The sequence below is a fragment of the Zalophus californianus genome, chromosome X (genome assembly GCF_009762305.2).
Source record: "Zalophus californianus isolate mZalCal1 chromosome X, mZalCal1.pri.v2, whole genome shotgun sequence".
Lineage (NCBI taxonomy): Eukaryota > Metazoa > Chordata > Mammalia > Carnivora > Otariidae > Zalophus > Zalophus californianus.
Genome location: NC_045612.1, coordinates 88,385,074 through 88,404,150, shown reverse-complemented (window position 1 = coordinate 88,404,150; position 19,077 = coordinate 88,385,074). Strand labels below are relative to the sequence as shown.

At 50.6% G+C, this 19,077-nt stretch overlaps 1 protein-coding gene across 10 annotated transcripts; it reads left to right on the top strand.

Annotated features, from left to right (window-relative positions):
- Positions 1–2,037: 2,037 nt before the first annotated feature.
- USP11 (ubiquitin specific peptidase 11) lies at positions 2,038–17,963 on the top strand. Of its 10 annotated transcripts, none has more exons than XM_035725385.1 (21): positions 2,038–2,280; positions 9,447–9,556; positions 9,733–9,863; positions 10,146–10,263; positions 10,605–10,792; positions 10,918–10,979; positions 11,105–11,204; positions 11,568–11,741; positions 11,833–11,991; positions 12,329–12,553; positions 12,689–12,772; positions 12,870–12,964; positions 13,956–14,162; positions 14,850–14,902; positions 15,040–15,300; positions 15,374–15,444; positions 15,641–15,753; positions 16,721–16,870; positions 16,974–17,089; positions 17,262–17,350; positions 17,439–17,963. In XM_035725385.1, exons 1-21 carry the CDS (start codon positions 2,135–2,137, stop codon positions 17,574–17,576), a joined length of 2,790 nt encoding a protein of 929 aa, XP_035581278.1. In that variant the 5' UTR covers positions 2,038–2,134; the 3' UTR covers positions 17,577–17,963. The 10 variants fall into 10 exon arrangements, with proteins under 10 accessions (XP_035581278.1, XP_035581280.1, XP_035581279.1 ...); XM_035725387.1 differs by having other exon boundaries at positions 2,041–2,280; positions 15,040–15,285; XM_035725386.1 differs by having other exon boundaries at positions 2,042–2,280; positions 15,043–15,300.
- The last annotated feature ends 1,114 nt before the right edge of the window (positions 17,964–19,077 follow it).

Genomic DNA, 19,077 nt, shown 5'->3' with positions numbered 1-19,077 from the left:
CATGTTCCCAGAGATGGGGAAGCAACAACAAACAGGACATCCTTCCTGTCTTACTTCCTTGTAACAGGGCTGAACCTTCCACAAGCTCAACAGACCTCCAGGGCCATTCTGTGGCTAGAGTAAGATGATATGGCCACCTCTGGCAGCAAGGGAGGCTGGGAAAATGAGGACCTTGCAAAGGGAGGCAGGATTGCTAGGCCAGACTTCAAAGGACTAGAATTCACACAACTGCTCTGGGAAGTGGTAGGCCTTTGGAAGGTGAGGAAACCAAACAGTCTAGGCCTGGGGAGGGGAGGCCTCTTGTTGAATTGTAGGAAGGACAGGCTACCCAGTAAATGGGGAGGGGGAGTCTGCAGAGGGGCAATGAGGAGAGGCAATTCCGAGAATCTGACAAGATTCAGCTGGGCTTGAAGAGCAGCTACTCGCCATGTGCCAGACCCAACTCAGTGCCATTATAGAGACCCTGGGGTGAAAGGGCTGTTCTCTTCTCCCTCAGGGTTTACACAACCGAGTTTAACCCCTCAGCACTGCCGGGTCTGGGCTAGGGGCTGGAATCACAGCAATAAAGACACAATCCCTGCTCTACAGAGGTTAACTGAATAGAGAGGTAAATTATGATGTCCGGTGGATGGGTGGGGTTTGAAAATGTGCAGGAAGAGGGTATTCTGGACACTTCAGGCCCAGGGAGCTGTGTGCACCAGCCTAGAGGTGTGGGAAGGCAAGCTGTGGTCTTGCTTGTGGGGATGGGTGGTAAGGAAGTCACTGAACCAGAGCCACAATCACCAGCCTGTCTTAGGGGGCAGCCAACAGGCAGGTAGATACAGGGAGCCAGAGACTGAAATACTCAAGTTATCAACAAGAGGTAGGGCTGGAAGCCCCAGAAGATAAGGATGGCAGAGCCTAGTCCAGTGGTTCTCAACCAGTGATCTCCACCCCCCCACCCCCCGCCCAGTGAACACCGGCAATGTCTAGAGACACTTTTGGGAATGAGACAATTAGGGCATGATAACTTGCTATTCAGTGGGTAAAGGGCAGGGATGCAGCTAAATATGCTACAATGCTTCCCATAACAAATGTCGGTAGCGCCTAGGCTGAGAACCCCTGGCCTGGTGCAATGGTTCCAAACTTTTTGGTCACAATCCCCGTATAGTCTTAAAAATTGAGGACGTCCAAAGAGCTTTTGCTTACGTAGCCTCGGAATATTCCACACACACGCAAGAGAGAATGACAATGAAAAAGTATTGTGAAAATAGTTTTGACTTTGTGAACGCTCCTGAGAAGGTCTGAACTAGTAGTAGGAAGACTCGAACCACAGACGGAGAATCTATGGCCTGGTGCTTAAGGTCACAGCTCTTGAGTTCGAACCACAGCTCAGCCATTTACCAGCCCAAACAAAATGAATTAACGTTTCTGGTCCTCAGCTTGCCCCACTGAAGTCCATAGGTGACCATATTTACCTACTGCCTAAGGCTACTCTTCACATGCAATAAAGCACTTAAACAGGGCCAATTATTAGTTATCATTGCTATAACGCCAACAAATACACTGGGCCTGAGGCTGACTTGCCTTCAACACGTTTGCCAAGAAAATAAATCTAGTTCAGGCAGGGAAGCGGCCCGCAGGCCTGGGTGGTGACCTTTTTTGTACCAGGTTTTGATGGACGAGAGAAGAGCAGTGCAATGAAGGTAGGGCATTCTGGTCAGGCTAACAAAAACTCCCAGGGCAGGGGCCGCGGTTCCCCAGCAGAGCACGGGACCGAGAAAGCCCGGAACCTTTATGTCCCTGAGCATTCCCCAAAATGTTCTCGTCCATATCGGGGACCTCCGCCTCCACCGTTCCACACAACTTTTTGCCCAGACTCAACATGGCGTTAAAATCCTACAAAGCACCTTTGTCTTTCTTCCCATCTGGAGGTTTTACCCCGCCCATTGGCCACCGAGATCCCCGCCCAGAGGCCGATGCCCGCGTAGCCCCTCCGCGCGTCCGAGTGTGGGGTCCCTTTCCAAGATGGCAGGAGCCCCCTGGCTGTTTGGGGGGCTCTGTTTCCGTTTCCGGGACCAGAATCCGGAAGTGGCCGTTGAGGGGCCTCTTCCTATCTCCAGCTGCGGTAGCTGTGAGAAGAGGGCGAACGGTGATGGCGGCGGTCGCAGCGAATGTGGCGGCTGCGGCCGAGGACCGAGAGTCGCAGCGCGAAAACGTGCCGGGCCTTGAGAGCCAGCGGCGCCAGATCGAGAACGGCGAGAGTGGGCGAGAGCGTCCACTGCGGGCCGGCGAAAGCTGGTGAGGCAGGGCGGCGAGCAGAGCCTCGGCTGAGGGGACAAGTGGGGGCGTTTGCGACGGTGGGGGGAACGTGACGGCCGAGGTCCGAGGAACTGCCGTGGGGGCGGGGGAGTGGCTTGTGGGACGGAGGACCGGAGGGGCGGGGCGGGGAAGTGCCTGCGAGTGGATCGCCTTGTCCGGGGAAAGAGGCGGGGCCTGTATGGTGGCGCCGGAGGCCTGAGAACAGGAGAGGGTTTGTTGTGGAGCGGCGGGAGGGCGGGGCCTGAGAAGAAATGGTCGTGTGGGTGGGGCCGGGCCTGCGTGATGACACTCGGAACCTGGGAAAGGGCGGTCTCGGCGGCCGAGGCCGAGGGGCGTGGTCTGCGTGGCGTTAAGTAGCATCTGGCGGCAGGGACGGCCTGCGGTTGCCTGGAGCCTGAGAGTTAAGCAAGGCGGATGACGTCAGGCAGAAGAGCGGAATCCGAGCCGTAGGGCTGTGGGCGGGAGGGAGGGACTCGGAGCCTGCGTGGTAGAGGGAGCTGGCGCCTGGGAACGAGGCTTGTGACGTGGGCCGAGGGGCGTGTCCTGAGGCCGGGGAAAGACTGCAGAGGGGAGGTGGCGCCTGTGAAGCAGAAAATGGCGCCTGCGAATGAGCAAAGTTTGTGACGCGGCGAGGTTTTTGCCTCTGGCCGAGGCCTTCTTCCCGGGACGGGAGAAAGTGCAGGTGATTGGCACGGGAGGGGCCTTCGATGTTACATTTGCTTTCTGTTTTAGTACTGTTTTGTTTTTGTAATCAGGAGAAATAGCTATTTAAAAAAATGTCAATGCGTATCTTGATAAATCAGCTTGTTTTACTGATTTTGGCTAACCAGTGCTTGAAATGTACTGTTTCTGGGTTTATTTTGTTTCTCGCCGAGTTGCATCTCATTGTTTAAATTGTGATATACGTAAGACCTAAAAAGATTGCATAAAACGTTTACGTAGCCCAGATTGATGGACATTCTGTAAAAAATAAACGGCCTGTGCTCTTCAAAAATCTCAAGGTCGTGAAAGACAAAGGATGAAGAACTGTTCCAGATTGAAGGAATTAATGGGATTTAAAGAGTCACGATAACTAAATGCAATGTGTGATCCTGAATTGGATCCTGGAGCAGAAAAAAAAATAAATTATTTTTTAAAAAATCAGGGGTTTTTCTCATAAAATTAATTTTCGCTTTTTTACTGTAAAAGATGTTAATGGGAAAATTGGTGAAATTTGACTGAGACTTGTAGATTAGATATTAGTAGTGATAATTTCTTGCTTTGGATAATTGTATTGTGGTTATGAAAGAGAGTATCTTTTTTTTTAAGGGAATACATACCGAAATTTTTACGGATAAAGAACCATCGTGTAAGCCGCTTACTCGCAAATGGTTGGAAAAAATAGCGTATATGAAGATGTATTTAAAGAAACAATGATCGGGCGAATGGCAAAAATGTTAAAAATTTGGGGAATCTGGATGAAGGGTATACGGGAATTCTTTATATTATTTTTGCAATTTTTCTGAGTTTATTTCAGAGTAAAAAAAATTAAAGAATAATAAAACAAAAATTTGTGAATTTCACCATTCAGGTTAAGATTCAGACTGTTAGCTTAAGAAATCCTGTGCCCCTCGGATGAAAATCCCTCTCCCTGCGCCACTATTACCCTGAATTTTTCAATTTGTTAACGCTTTTCCCACTTCTGTACGCATCCCTAAGTAGTATTTGTGGTCTAAGCTTTCATTTTATGGAGGATATATGTGAAACCATACTAGATGCCTGCGGTGTGCCCTTCGCATCATATCAGGTGGTACATGGTATCCACATGACGTCATTGGTGACGTTAGCCTTGATCATTTGGTGAAGGTGGTATCTGCCCTGTTTCTCCACTGTAAAGATACTATTTTTCTCTTTCGGTACACAGTAATTCTTTTAAAAACATTCCTCAAAACGTTTTAACAGCTTCCCATCTCGTGCAGTGTAAATGGTAACATTCTTACAATGACTAGCGAGGCTGGTCCCTGGCTGATTGCTTCTCTGATCTCGCCTTTGATTACCACCGCCCCCCCACCCCCCAAACTCTCTCCATCCGGCCATATTGGACTGTTACTGTTCCTCTCACACCGCGGGCATGCTCTCACCTGAGGGCTTTTCTGAGTGAGGTTTGCTCATTTTACAGAGTTTCTAATCACTGTGCTAGTGAGATACATGTATCCCTGTTACTGGAGAGTACAGAGACAAGTTGAGATTCCCCCAATAGGGAGTAAGAAACCTTTTTTTTTTAACTGTTGCGCTGTAGCTCTCCAGCAAGGAAAAGCTTCATTCCATCCTGAGAATAAACAACAGTAACTGGAACGTTTTTTATAGTTCATTTGGATGTGTTCAGACAGGGTTGGGGGCTTCTCTTCCTGCCGCATCCTCCCTTTACAGCGTCCTGGTGACAGTACCCTTTAAAATTACCTCACGGGTATGGGTTTCCTTTTGGGGTGTTGAAAATGTTTTGGAACTAGATAGAGGTCGTGGTTGCACAATATTGTGAATGTACTAAATGCCACCGAACTGTTCACTTGAAAATGGTTAATTTTATGTGAATTTTTTAAAATTATGTTCTGTCAATAAAAAAAAATTACCCCACCAATGTTGGTTCAGTATTGAAGCCAGTTCATCTCTGCAATTGTGGCTGATGTGAAGCGTTTTACCTTACCTCCATTTTTTAAATGCTGATCTACTTAGGTGAGAGCAAAGCATCTCAAGGTTCTTTAATTTGCTTTTCATTTTATAGAGGTTTGCTGCAGTGGTCAGGAAATTTGTGTTTACAAAGCATTTCGAAGTCATGGACTAAATCCCCAAATCATATAATATCAGTATTAATATTTTGCACCTTCTTTTTGTCAGCTGGCAGATCTGGGCAAGGGCAAGTAATTTGGCCTTCTGAACTGATTTAATTTCTAGAAGTTTCTATTTTAAGAGTAAATTCAAATCTATGATAATAAAGCTTTCTTGGCAAATTCCAGTTTTTCTTTTTAAGGATGAACCACCTACAAACATAATTAAATCAGGGAGAGTGGAGGGAGTCTCTAGAAGGTTTGTGCAGGGTGCGGGTAGTTTCCTAGAAGGTAAGCAGGCAAGGGGTTCTTTGTTCAGGTAAAGGAAGGAGTGTGGCTGGGTTCAGTATTGCAGAGTGGATGGAGATGTGTGAAGGGAAAGTGACCGTGTTCCATTAGAGGTTAAGGACTAGCCTAGGAATGTTGAGGGTTTTCTGTCAGTGGAGAAGCCTGCACAGCACAGGGGACCATTGAGGGTAAAGACGTTAGAACCAAATCAACAATTTTCACGTTTGCTTGATGATTGCTGCTATAGCTCTTAAACAAGGTGGATATGCCTTGACTTCTGGATCTCAAGAAAGACTGAAATAAACAATAGGCCTCTGGCAATTCCCTTGTCATTGAGTCGGTCCCCCTAGTGCTTGTTCAGACTTTTCATGAACCAGGGGGAAGAGAGTTTGTGAGTTTAGGGTCCTGGACTGGGGAATCTTTTGGTAGATAGTAACTGCACCATTCTTTGTTGCTTGAACATGAATATGCTTTTTAGCTTGAAAAATACGCAATTATTGAAAGATATTTGCAATTCTAATTCTGATTAATGTAATTAAGCTAGGAAGATAAACTTCCTTTTTGATTTGTCGTCTTTAAAAAATACCGAGTTTTTTTTTTTTAAGATTTTATTTATTTGACACAGAGAGAGAGCAGGAACACAAGCAGGGGCAGCGGGAGAGGGAGAAGCAGGCTCCCCGCGGAGCAGGGAGCCTGATGCGGGGCTCGATCCCAGCACCCTGGGATCATGACCTGAGCCGAAGGCAGACGCTTAACGACTGAGCCACCCAGGTGCCCCAAAAATACCGAGTTTGTGAAAGAGTACACTTATCACGACCACTGAGTAATGTATAGAATTGTTGAGTCACTATATTGTACACCTGAAACTAACTCTGTGTTAACTGTACTAAAATTAAAATTAAAAACTTAATAAAATTTAAAGAAAATGTTAAGTTTGGAAAATGAAAGAGCTTTTATAAAAATTTTAAATTCATTGAAATTTGGAGACTTTTGAATAAACCTAATTATGCCTGTTGCCATTCCTTTTATGGGGCAATGGAGTAAATCTTTGTGTTATCTCCCAGACATAGTTTAGCCATAAAAGAACATTTGAACAGTATTATTATTCAGAATTGGGGAAAGACAAATCAAGAATAGTTGTTAGGAAAAAAAGATATAAATTGAAGGACAAAAAAATACTTATAGTCAACTTTGTAAAAACGCAGTGATAAATAACAAAGATGATTAGAAGCTTAACTTTTTTGATGTCAGAAAACACCAAGAGTTAATAATTTGGTGATAAAAAAGGAACTTATAATCTGGGCATAAAATAATGACATTGGACAGAAAAGGCCCGAATTCTAATTTTCCTCCTTTGGTACATTATTGATGTAACAATTTATAGTAAAGGATTCATTTATATGCCTCTATGTACATCTATTTAGGCTTATACGGATATATAAATAATAAACTTAGAACAACATAGTATTACATTTACCATCTGAATAGGCTAACAAAGCTTTTAATAAACAGAAAAAAAATGGGAAATCCTACTTCCTCATTTATATCCATATTTCTATTTCTCTCTGATTATTGTATCTAGTATAATCGACCTGTTATGTATATTGTTATCTTAACCAGTGTAACCAATTTTCTTCAGACACGAGAGAAAACCCGAGGACAAAAAACATTGTTTAGTAATTTTTTCCATAGGCACATATTTCATAAGCATTTCAGCAAAGTTGAGGAAACACAAACATAAGTGACTTTAGCATGATCTGTTGTATTTCTATATACTAACAGGAAGAAACTGGAAAATTAAAATTTAAAAGATACCTTTTATGATCGCATCCTCCCAAGTCAGATACCTAGGGGTAAATCTAATAATGTGGGTGCTTCCCTATCAGACAATGACAACTCTGTCATGACTGCCATCTGGGCGGACAGATTATGAGACATCCCAATTTCAGAGATGTTAAACATTTTTAAAGTGTCTCTGAATTGGCGAAATCTGGTGTTCTTATTCTGTGAAAATTGGTATAAAACTTCAGGCTCCTGTGAAGACTTTAGAGATTCAGGTTGTAGCCAGGTACGAAGGGTTTTGCTTACTGCTGCAGGGTAATTTTTTTTTTAATTGAAGTATAGTTGATACACTGTGTTACATTAGTTTCAGGTGTATGCTACAGAGTGGTTTTAATGTTAATTTTCCTTAAAAATCTGCTCTTAAAAAAGTTGAGTAGTGCCTCCCCTTGCGTTGAAAGTCCCAGTAACCCTAAAGGAGCTTTAGGGAAGAAGTTAACCTCACAAGACTGTCAGTGGAGGCAGTGAAAGCCTCAGGGAAGGGCAGAGGTGGGTTTGCAGGTATGAGTGGCGGAGGGGTAGGGGTCAGGGATGGGGTATTCCAGAAGAGTGTTGGGAGATTTGTGGCATAGGCCACTGGGGCAGGGAGGGTGTGTGTTCCTAGTACGAGTGACGTGCAGGGGGGTCAGTGCAGCAAAAACAAAACAACAAAACCCCACCAAAATATGTGTCTGTCTGGGGGACTTGTGACGATTGCAAGGTTTTCTAGGCCTCCATCCCCCCTCACCTCTCTCATCCTTTTATGAACACAAGAAAAGTTGCCATTTTAAAAGAATCCCATTGATGGGGTTAAATTGCTGGAACACTGATCACTACAGCATGAGAGTAATATTTTAAAAAAGTGTTTATTTGAGGCAGTTAACTATCTGGGATAGCCTCTTATGTGTCAAAAATCCCATAGCAGAGCAGGTTTGTGAGTGAGTGTGGGACCGGGGTTGTGTGTCTCTGTATGTAAGCTCTGAGATCCAGGCCCTGGGACTGAAACAGTAACTGCTGACATTCATTTAGCATTTTTATTCTATGTCAAGTCTTTTCTGGACTTGAGAATTGCTCATGACATTTTACAGGGGCAGGCCTCAGCAGTCCTGAATGTTTATCCTAGGTGTCGTGCACATAGGAGTTTCTCTTTTAAAAGAGAGCTGGCCAAGCTGTACACTTTAAAATGGTTCAGGTCATGATCCCAGGGTCCTGGGATCGAGCCCCACATCGGGCGCTCTGCTCAGCGGGAAGCCTGCTTCTCCCTCTGCTTGTGTTGCCTCCCTCGCTGTCTCTCTCTCTCTCTCAAATAAATAAAATCTTAAAAAATTAAATAAATGGTTCAGATGGTAAATTTTAATGGTATGTGCTGCTTTTTGCCACAATTAAAAAACATAGAGGGACGCCTGGGTGTCTCAGTCAGTTAAGCATCTGCCTTCGGCTCAGGTCATGATCCTGGGGTCCTGGGATCGAGCCCCGCTTCGGGCTCCCTGCTCAGCAGGGAGTCTGCTTCTCCCTCTCCTCCCCGCTCCTGCGCTCTCTCACTATCTCTGTCTCTCTCTCAAATCAATGAATAAAATAAGCTCGGAGATCTATTATAAAGCTAAAATAAATCCTCAAATCAAAAATGACGAAAAATGGTGAGATGCAGTCTTTGAAGGAAAACCTTGTGATTTCTTTTAGCATTTTAAATTCTTCTCAGTTTCTGAGCACGTTTCCAGAATTTAATAATTCATTTCTCATTCTTTATATATCCTTTACAAACACTGCACACTTAATAGCTAAATCTTTAAAACATTAGCTGTAAATAACGGGTAATTTTCAGCCTAATTCTTTGTTCTGTAATAAAACCTCATTATTTCCTGGCACCATGGATGTGGGTTTGTGGTTTGTTTTGTCTTGTTTTGTTTGGGGTTTTGCCATTTTCTGTTTTTTAATCAAATCTCTTAGTGTCCTAAGAAATTAGGTAATATATTCAAACCTGAGTTTCGCTGAATAAATTTTGCTTCTAATTATTTTTATATGATGGGGAAGCTTTTGTTTTTTCATGTTGAGTTCTAGGAGAGATTTCCCATTTTTGAGATATAATTGACATACAACAAGGTATTAGTTTTAGGTGTACGTGAAATTTGTCATGTCGACTTGCAGTGTGTTGATCCTTTTAGTCTCATAACCATGGGAAGTGGTACCACTAACTCCAGGTAACCATGTGACACCCTTGTTACCTGTCTGGTCCAGGTTCCTCGTGGAGCAGCACTGGTACAAACAGTGGGAAGTGTACGTGCAGGGAGGAGACCAGGACTCCGGCACCTTCCCTGGCTGCATCAATAATGCTGACCTCTTTGAAGGTACCAGGCCTCTCCCTCCCCACCCCAGCCAAGCCCTGGAGTTCTTGTCCCCTCTGTACTTAAACAAACGATCGTAAGCCTCTTCACTGAATTATGTCATTGGTGAGATGGCCAGAGTGACTTAACCACTTTCCTTCCCTGATTCTTCCTCTGCCACCTTCCTCTGCCCCCGGCAGACCAGGTAAACTGGCGCCTCAAGAAGGGTCTAGTGGAAGGTGAAGACTATGTGCTGCTCCCGGCGGCTGCTTGGCATTACCTGGTCGACTGGTACGGTCTAGAGCATGGCCAGCCCCCCATTGAACGCAAGGTATAGCAGATGGGAAGGGTGCTCGGGGTAGGTTCTCGGGGGATGGATTAGGAGAAAGGCCTTGTAGGCCCAGGATGGGTCTAGACCAGTGTGTACCTGGGTCTCCACGTATGCTGTGTAGATAACAGCTTGTCTGTGCTCCTGTCCCCTCAAGTATCTTAGTGTGTGCCAGGTGTGCGTGCGTCTGCGTGCATGTTCCTCTGATCTTAGAGGTCGTCGTGCCTGCGTCTGTGTGTCTGTGTTCTGTGGGTGCGCCCGTGTACGCACCCCTCCACCTTCCAGGTTGTGGAGCTGCCCAGCGTCCAGAAGGTCGAAGTGTACCCAGTAGAACTGCTGCTTGTCCGGCACAGTGATATGGACACACCTCACATTGCTCAATTCAGCCACACAGATTCTGTTGGTGAGTCTGAGGGCCGCAGAATGAGGCAGCCTTCCCACGGCTCAGTGACCTAAGAATGCCTGGGCTTTGGCTGTGGCCGACTGAGGAAGCATCGGTCAGACTTTGGAGGACCAAGAAGGTATTGATCAAGTTGGGCGGAGGCCCTGAGGGGGTGCCCTAGAGTCCTGAGGCGGGGTGCGAGCTGCATTCCCGTGGCTTAGGTGGTATGGCAGGCTGGGGGTCTCAAGTCCCGAGCGGGCATCTGTCATTCGGAGAGCGTTCGGGGACACAAGGTATTGACCAAAGTGTGCCCAGTCTGTGAGAATGAGTCGGGCTGATGCTGAGATGGGTCGATCATTCAGGGTCTCAGGAAGACCTTGAGTGTGCTCTGCCACCTTCGACAGACCTCGTTTTGCGCACTGCCCGAGAGCAATTTCTGGTGAGCCCCCAGGAAGAGACGCGGCTGTGGATCAAGAACGCAGAGGGCTCTTTTGAGAGATTGTGCAACACACGCGTCACGCTTCTTGACGCTGCCCTCAAGACTGGGCAGGTGAGGGTGGGGAGGGCCCTCCTGCTCACCACCCGTGCTCTCAGGTTGGGGGAAGTGAGGGTGAGGTGCCCATGGGCCCTCCCATGAGTGCCTTTCCTGCTTTTCTTTTCTCTTCCTCAACCCAGGTGGTCATCATGGAGACCCGAAACAAGGATGGCACTTGGCCCAGTGCCCAGCCACAGGCTGTGTAAGCCCCTAGAGTGTCTGGCTCAGAGCGGGGTCCCCCCAGTAGGCAGGATGACTGAGTTCATGAGCCCATTTCACCTGCACGTCTTTGGCCTTCAGCTGATAACCGTTTCCCCTCCACCCTAGGAACACTGCGTTGGAGGAGGATGAGGAATTCCAGGGCCAGCCAGGCATCTGTGGTCTCACCAACCTGGGCAACACGTGCTTCATGAACTCGGCCCTGCAGGTTGGGCGAGTAGAGCTGTGTCTGGCACAGCTGCAGGGGTGGGCTTCAAGTGACAAGGATTGGGGAGGGGGACTGCAGGGCAAGGGGTCAGGTTGGAAGCTGGGGCCCCACACGTCGGACTTGACGTGCCCACGGTCCTCCCTGAAACATCAGTACCTTCTCCCTCTGCTTGCCCGTTTCCCGGTTCTTCTCTTCCTTTGTCACCACGTTCTTCCTTTTCTCGAAATGCTGCTGCCTTCTCTCCCCCACCTTTTTGTCCCCCCTTTCTCTCTCCTTCCTCTTTGCTTCCTTCTCTCTGTCTCCACCTTGGTCACCCCTCTCTCCTCTCCTCTGCCTCATTTTCCCGGGCCCTGCCTCCTGCAGTGCCTCAGCAATGTGCCACAGCTCACCGAGTACTTCCTCAAAAACCACTACCTGGAGGAGCTCAACTTCTGCAACCCGCTGGGCATGAAGGGGGAGATCGCAGAGGCCTACGCGGACCTGGTGAAGCAGGCCTGGTCTGGCCACCACCGGTCCATCGTGCCTCATGTGTTCAAGGTGTGACTCGGGCCTGGGCTGCCCCTGCCCACGCCCCCCCACCCCCACCCCCGAGTCCCTATCGCTCTGACCACCCTGCCCATCTTCTCAGACCAAGGTCGGCCACTTTGCATCCCAGTTTCTGGGCTACCAACAGCATGACTCACAGGAGCTGCTGTCGTTCCTCCTGGATGGGCTGCATGAGGACCTCAATCGTGTCAAGAAGAAGGAATATGTGGAGTTGTGCGATGCTGCTGGGCGGCCAGATCAGGTGAGGGCACTCCTCAGAGACCCCTATGCTGAGAGCTCCATTAAAGCCACCAGGGCCTTTGCTCCGGGGATCCTATGGCCTCCCTGGGGTATCCCACACCCCACCTGACCTCATCTCCAACCCTAGTCCCAGCCCGGGCTCCCGCCCAGAGTTAACCCTCCTACCCAAAGAAACCCCAGCCTGACCATGAGCACAGCCTCCAGATAGCCCTAGCTGTAACTGTCTCTGGACTTTGCCATGGCCCTCACCTTGACTTCATCCCTATTCACATCCACCTCGAACTACGGTTTCCCCTGCCCCAGGCAAGCCTTATCACCCAACATGACACTCTCAACAGGAGGTCGCTCAGGAGGCCTGGCAGAACCACAAACGGCGGAATGATTCTGTGATCGTGGACACTTTCCACGGTCTCTTCAAGTCCACGCTGGTGTGCCCGGATTGTGGCAACGTGTCTGTGACCTTCGACCCCTTCTGCTACCTCAGTGTCCCACTGCCTGTCAGCCACAAGAGGGTCATGGAGGTCTTCTTTGTCTCCATGGATCCTCGCCGCAAACCAGAGCAGGTATGGGGTCATGGTGACATGGGAACGTAACAAGGGATGTAGTCAGAGTCTGATGACTCTGCTATACCTTAATGTTGCCCACACTGACTTAGCACACCCCCTTCTGCTCTTTTGTGGACACCGTTTCTCCCTCAGCACCGGCTCGTGGTCCCCAAGAAGGGCAAGATCTCAGATCTGTGTGTGGCTCTGGCCAAACACACTGGCATGTCGCCAGAGAGGGTGAGGCTCTTGGAGGCACAGGGAGGGTGGGATTTAGGGGCAGGGGGCCCAGGGAGACCTTGCAGACTGACCAGCCTCCTCTGCATTCCGTTCCCAGATGATGGTGGCCGATGTCTTCAGTCACCGCTTCTATAAGATCTACCAGCTGGAGGAGTCTCTGAGCAGCATCTTGGACCGAGATGATATTTTCATGTGAGTGAGGGGACCAGGAGATTTAGGGGTTCCTCAGGAATCTCCTCCTCTTAACCAACTTCCCTGCCCCCCCCTTTGGCCTGACTCACAGGGCACCTGCCTTGTGCAGGGCTTTGGTCATGGGCCTTAGTAGGGCAGGAGGCTTGGGGCTGTCAGTGGGGTGGGTGAGACATCCTTATACAGGGTGTTCTTGGGTGTTGTCTTTCTTGTTACATGATGAAGGCTCCTGTTTCTTCTTCGTTATATTTAGCAGTCACTGAGTACCTCCTATGTACCAGGTGCTCGAAGCTCGTTCCTTACTCCTATTGCAGTCCTCAAAAACCAAAAGGGGTTTTGGAAATAGGGAACACTAAGATATTTTCTGAACACAAGAGTATTCAGAATAAACTTGAAATCTTTGGATAACTAAAATAGAAAGGGCAGGGGCGCCTGGGTGGCTCAGTTAGTTAAACATCCGACTCGTGATTTTGGCTCAGGTCATGATCTCATGGTTGTGAGATGGAGCCCCGCATCAGGCTCTGTGCTCAGTGGGGGGGGGGGGGGGTCTGCTTGAGATTCTTTCCCTCTGCCTCTCCCCCCACTTGCACTTGTGTGCGCGCGCTCTCTCTCTCTCGCTTGTTCTCTCAAATAAATAAATAAATCTCTAAAAAAATAAAAATAAAATAGAAAGTGCATCCTGAGTAGAGAAAGTCTTTTTAAACCAAGGAGCGTTTTCCAAAAAGAAAATGGTTTTAGATCCCTTCGTCACTAAAAATTTCTGTTATTCTCCTCAGCGCGTTCTTACCACCAGAGCGCTTTGTAAAACATCACGCAAACAAAGTGTTGTACCATCTACCAGTCTGTAAAGCACCAAACACGGGGTGGCTCTTCAGACCCTTTAAAGAAATATTTTCAGGCCGTGAGGGGTGGGTGGGTGAAGCAAGTGGGGCAGAGTCCCCGAGTCCCTCTGGCGTGTCCTGATCAGGTGTGACCCGACGTTCACCCCCTACAGATACGAGGTGTCAGGCAGGTCTGCTATTGGTGAGAACTCCAGGGAGGACGTCGTGCTTCCTATCTACCTGCGGGAGCGCACCCCAGCCCGGGACTACAACAACTCTTACTACGGCCTCATGCTCTTTGGGCACCCGCTCCTGGTGTCGGTGCCCCGTGACCGGCTCTCCTGGGATGCCCTCTATCACATCCTGCTCTACCGCCTCTCGTGAGTCTGCCTTTTGGGGGGCCGGGGTGGGGGGAGGTGGAGTCTGAACTCAGACCTGGGTGTCGAGCTGCTTATTGCCAACCGTCTTCCACTTCCAAAAGACAGCTAAGCTTAACGTGGCCAGAGAGGAACTTGGAGGTTTTTTTTTTTTCTTGGTCTAAACCTCTGGCTTTGCCACTGCCTCTCCTGGGTGTTGGGGATAACGGGGGTCAACAGAATGGATAAAATACACACGACTTTGTCTCGTACTTGAGTACCCGGTCCTTGGTGAGGCGCGGTTATTTGGGTTTTTACGAAGAGATTTCCACTGTGCCTAAAATCCAGAGTCCCTGGCGAGGCAAACAGCAGTGCGCTCTCTGACTTAATTTCTCCTTCGTGTTGCACTAACAAGTCCATTGCTCAGAGGCCTGCCATGATCAAAGTTTGCAGTTGATGGTGTGTTTATTTAAGGTGGCTCACCGTACTTAAGGTCCGTACTCCTTAGCCGTGGCTCACGAGGCCCTACCTTGTCAAGCCACCTCTTCGTGCATTTCTGTGTCATCTCTTGAGACCTTCCAGGCTCAGCATGAATGACCGCTTGTGTGGGGCTTTGCTGGTGGCTTCCCATCGGAAGCAAAGTAGAATCCTGGGCCCTGGCCGCCCTGGCCTCGTGCCCCTCCTCCAGAGTCTCCTGTGCTCTCTCGGCAGGCGCTATGTGACCAGACCCAGCTCGGATGACGAGGACGACGGGGATGAGAAAGGTGAGGGGGAGGGAGAGACGACTGACAAGGGTGAGGGTCTGCACGGGCCGCGCCAGGGCCCGAGGGAGGGTCAGTGGGGCCGGCGGGCAGGCTGCCTGGAGCTCACACGGACCCGTGCCCCCCCCCGCCCGCCCCAGCAGACATGGAGGATAAGGACAGCATGCCCAAGCCGGGACATGTGGCTGGGGGCAGCTCCCAAGATTCTGGGCCGGAGCAGGCTGGGCCCAGTTCCGGAGTCGCGGGCGGGAGCCGGGCCCCCGTGGACAACTCCCCTGGACCATCTCACTGGCCCCAGAGGGCGCGGCGCAAGCACCTGTTCACCCTGCAGACAGTGAACTCCAACGGGACCAGCGACCGCTCGACCTTCAACGAGGATACCCATGGTGTCTCCTTCAGCTGTGAGCCAGGGTTGGGAGGCGGGAGGGGGGTTTCCTTGGCAGCAGGGCCCATGACCACCTCCCTCGCCCCCAGCCCAGCCGTACATTGCCATCGACTGGGAGCCAGAGATGAAGAAGCGTTACTATGACGAGGTGGAGGCTGAGGTAAACAAGATCCCGGTTGCTTGCGTCCCCTGCCTCCACCCCACAGCCCTTCACCCCCGCCCCTCCCACCTCCAAGCCACGACCGCAGGGTTCCCAGGGCCTCAGATTCCTAGCTTCGGGGTCCATGTCCTTCACCACGGGGCACGTGTCTTCTGCCCCCGCCCCCTCTCATGCGCTGTCCTCACTCCTGGCCTAGGGCTATGTGAAGCACGACTGTGTCGGGTACGTGCTGAAGAAGGCTCCCGTGCGGCTGCAGGAGTGCATTGAGCTCTTCACCACTGTCGAGACTCTAGAGAAGGAAAATCCCTGGTGAGGGACCAGGCTGGGGCCTCTGGGGTGTAGCTGGGTAGGACCCCCTGCCCAGATCGCTCTTACCTGCAAATATCCCTCACTCGGACCTTTCCTGCTGCTCTGGCCACCAACACACAGGCTTAGTCCCACTTGAGAGCCTTTGCCCGTTTGTCCCTCCTTCCAGCCCGGTTACCTGCAGGACCGGACTCCTTCGTTTTGCTCAGGTCTCTGATCAAACGTCAGCTTATCAGAGGTCTCTCTTACTACCCTGTTAGAAGCCACTCCCCCCAAGCCATCCCTCCTTCTCTTCCCTCCCCAGGCTCCCTCTGGCCCAGCAGCATCACTCTCTTCCTAGCTCGGTAATACCACTTGTTGGCATGTCCTAGATCCCCTTTTGCTCATTCTCTGTTTTTTTCCATTAGAGTAAACCCTTGAGGGTGAAGACTTTTAAGTATCTGTTGTGTGTCTCTTCTCTCTGATTATAATGGTGGGGGGGCGGGTGCAGGAGGCGCTCAGTAGCTCCTTGCAGGATGAACAAAATATAAGGGGACAACTGAAAAGATAAAACCGGTCTCAGAAACTAGAGCAACATTTCCGTGGGGCAGGGAGGGACAGAAGTACAAAGTAGTGGCCACAGGACTCGGCAGTAGGTGGTCGGTAAGTACCTGGCAAGTGAGTGAGTAGGTAAAATGGAGAAGTAGAGGGACAGAGGCAGGCTCTAAAATAAGACGAGCATCTCATGGACCAGAAACGAAAGCAAAACACACACTAGTGTAAAAGCGTGATAGCCTGGGCAGGTAGATAGTACCTGATGAATGGCAGGATTTTAACACGTGGAGAGAGCCGACCGGAGTAATGGGCGGGCTGGAAGGAAGAGCAGCGTCTCTGTGGATCAGACGGGGCCCGTGGGGGCCCCACAGAACAAAGAGCATGCAGTAGGTGCTCAGCGAGTGTCTTGTGTGCTGACTCGGGCTCTTGTTTGCAGGTACTGCCCCACCTGCAAGCAGCACCAGCTGGCCACCAAGAAACTGGACCTGTGGATGCTCCCTGAGACGCTCATCATCCACCTGAAGCGCTTTTCCTACACCAAGTTCTCCCGCGAGAAGCTGGACACCCTTGTGGAGTTTCCTATCCGGTCTGGGCTGGGGCCAGAGCAGGGTGGTTGGGTGGCGGTGGGTCGGGAGGGGGCAAGGAGCGGAGAAGGGGCGCCCTGGGAGTAACCCTGTCCTCCCCGGCAGGGACTTGGACTTCTCCGAGTTTGTCATCAAGCCGCAGAACGAGTCGGCGCCAGAGCTGTACAAATACGATCTCATTGCGGTTTCCAACCATTATGGGGGCCTGCGTGACGGACACTGTATGTGCCGGGCTGTGGCAGGGCTGGCCCGGGGTCGGGGGGCAGGATATCCCGTGTATGACAAAGATAAGTGAGCGGGGGGCCAGGTTGTCATGGTGGGCGGAGTGGGGCGGGAACGTGGGAAGCTCTCGGGGGCAGGGGAGTAGATGTGGACAGCACCCCTCTCTTGCAGACACGACATTTGCCTGCAACAAGGACAGTGGCCAGTGGCACTACTTCGATGACAACAGCGTCTCACCCGTAACTGAGAACCAGATTGAGGTGGGCGTTCCCTCCTCCCCCCTCCCCTCCTCCCGACCCCCATCCCGCAGCCAGCCGGTCCACACTGACTCCTGTCCTCTCGCCGCAGTCCAAGGCAGCCTATGTTCTCTTCTACCAACGCCAGGATGTGGCGCGTCGCCTGCAGCCCCAGCCCGGCTTAGCTGAGCCCCCAGCATCCCCTGCCTGCGGCCCCCCGCCCAACTCTGAGTTCATGGATGTAAACTGAGGGGCCCCGGCCCTGCCGCAGGGAAGGAAGCCATCTCCGCTCTCTTCCTTCCCGCCCCCGCCCCACCCCCCCCTTACCCGTGTTAGGCGCCCCGTGCCAGGCATCGCAGGCTTAGTTGTGGCTACTGTTCTCGTGCCGCTGTATTGCTCTCTCCCGGGGAAGCAGAGGTCGTGTCTCCTCCCAGCAGTGTGTTCCCCGCCTGTGTTTGCCCCTTAGAGCATTAACCTTCCCTTCTATTCTCTATTTATGGTTGTCCCCTTCCCTCTGTCCTCAACCTGGGCTGTTCTGAGGGGGTGGTGGTGGGGTGCACCTGAACACAGAGTGTATTTTCTTATCGAGACCCTGTACCTTCCGCTGTGTATATATAAAGTGCCAGTGTGTTCCTTGGCGGTGTGGTTTTTTTTCCCCAGGTGGTTCCCGAGCGCCGGTTGGATGCCTGTGTGCTTGCGTGTGCTTACCGAATGCCAGGTTGTGTGATGAATGCCGTGCCGAGTGCTTGTCGAGCACCATTTTGGGGGTATTTGTTAGCACCATCTGAACGCCAGACACGATTCTCAGCACTAACCGCGTGCCCAGGGTTTTCCTGAGCACTTTACACACTGACTCACAATCCTCACAACGGTCTCGTGTGGGAGTTGTCATCTCCAGTTTCAGATGGGTAAACTGAGGTACAGAGATCAAGTAATTGCCCAGGTTCTGCCAGATCAGCACACCCCATTCGTTAACACTGGTGTTGGTTCCCGGAGGGGGCGTTGGACCTCTCTGGACCCAAGACAGAAATCTTTCTGTGGACATGGCCTGCCCTACGGCGGATGTGGGAAACGTACCCCTGGAACAGACAGGCATCCCTGTGGGCAAATGTGTGGTTTCTGGACACAAAGATACTAACCAGACAACCTCCCGGACTCCCAGCGGTGTCCTCTGAGGAGAACTGCAGAGGTGGTACCTGACCCAAACCGGCCAACCCGACAGGACACATGTGCTGTGTCTCTGTTGTCCTATACTTAGCCCCTCTGCACACACACACACCCCACCACCAGGCAGGGTCCCTCCAGCCTCATCCCGGAGAAGAGGAAGATGGAACACCTACCATGGAACGGGAACAGCAGAGTGCGTATGGGTATAAGACACCATTTAAACAGCGAGTGTCTCCCAGCTGACCCTTCGCCTAGGCGCCAACCACCTCCTCTAAGAAACAGCACCCATGGGAGCCGCTGCGGGGTGGAGCAGTGTGGACAGACGTGTGGGATGTAGTTGTAAGCAAGCCCCCAGCCCCTCACACTGAGGAAGGGAATCTTGCACAGCGGCGGTTGGGGGAACCGTTCCCACAGGAAGGGCCTCAACATCCCCCTGGCAAAGCCCCGCTCAGGGTCACTCGGCCCAGCATTAGCGCCCGCAAACCTCCCAGTCACGCCGTTGACCCGGGCGAGAAGAGAAGTAGTTGCTGCGAGGAACCCACCTCGAACTGAAGTAGGCAAAGATAAATACTGTTTCGGGTAGG

Excerpts from the sequence above, each read along its gene's own strand:
- USP11 (XM_035725385.1), top strand. The coding sequence starts at position 2,135 with ATGGCGGCGGTCGCAGCGAATGTGGCGGCTGCGGCCGAGGACCGAGAG. Across the intron at positions 14,163-14,849 it reads ATCCTGCTCTACCGCCTCTC|GCGCTATGTGACCAGACCCA; the intron begins GTGAGTCTGCCT and ends CTCTCTCGGCAG. Across the intron at positions 15,301-15,373 it reads CCATGGTGTCTCCTTCAGCT|CCCAGCCGTACATTGCCATC; the intron begins GTGAGCCAGGGT and ends CCTCGCCCCCAG.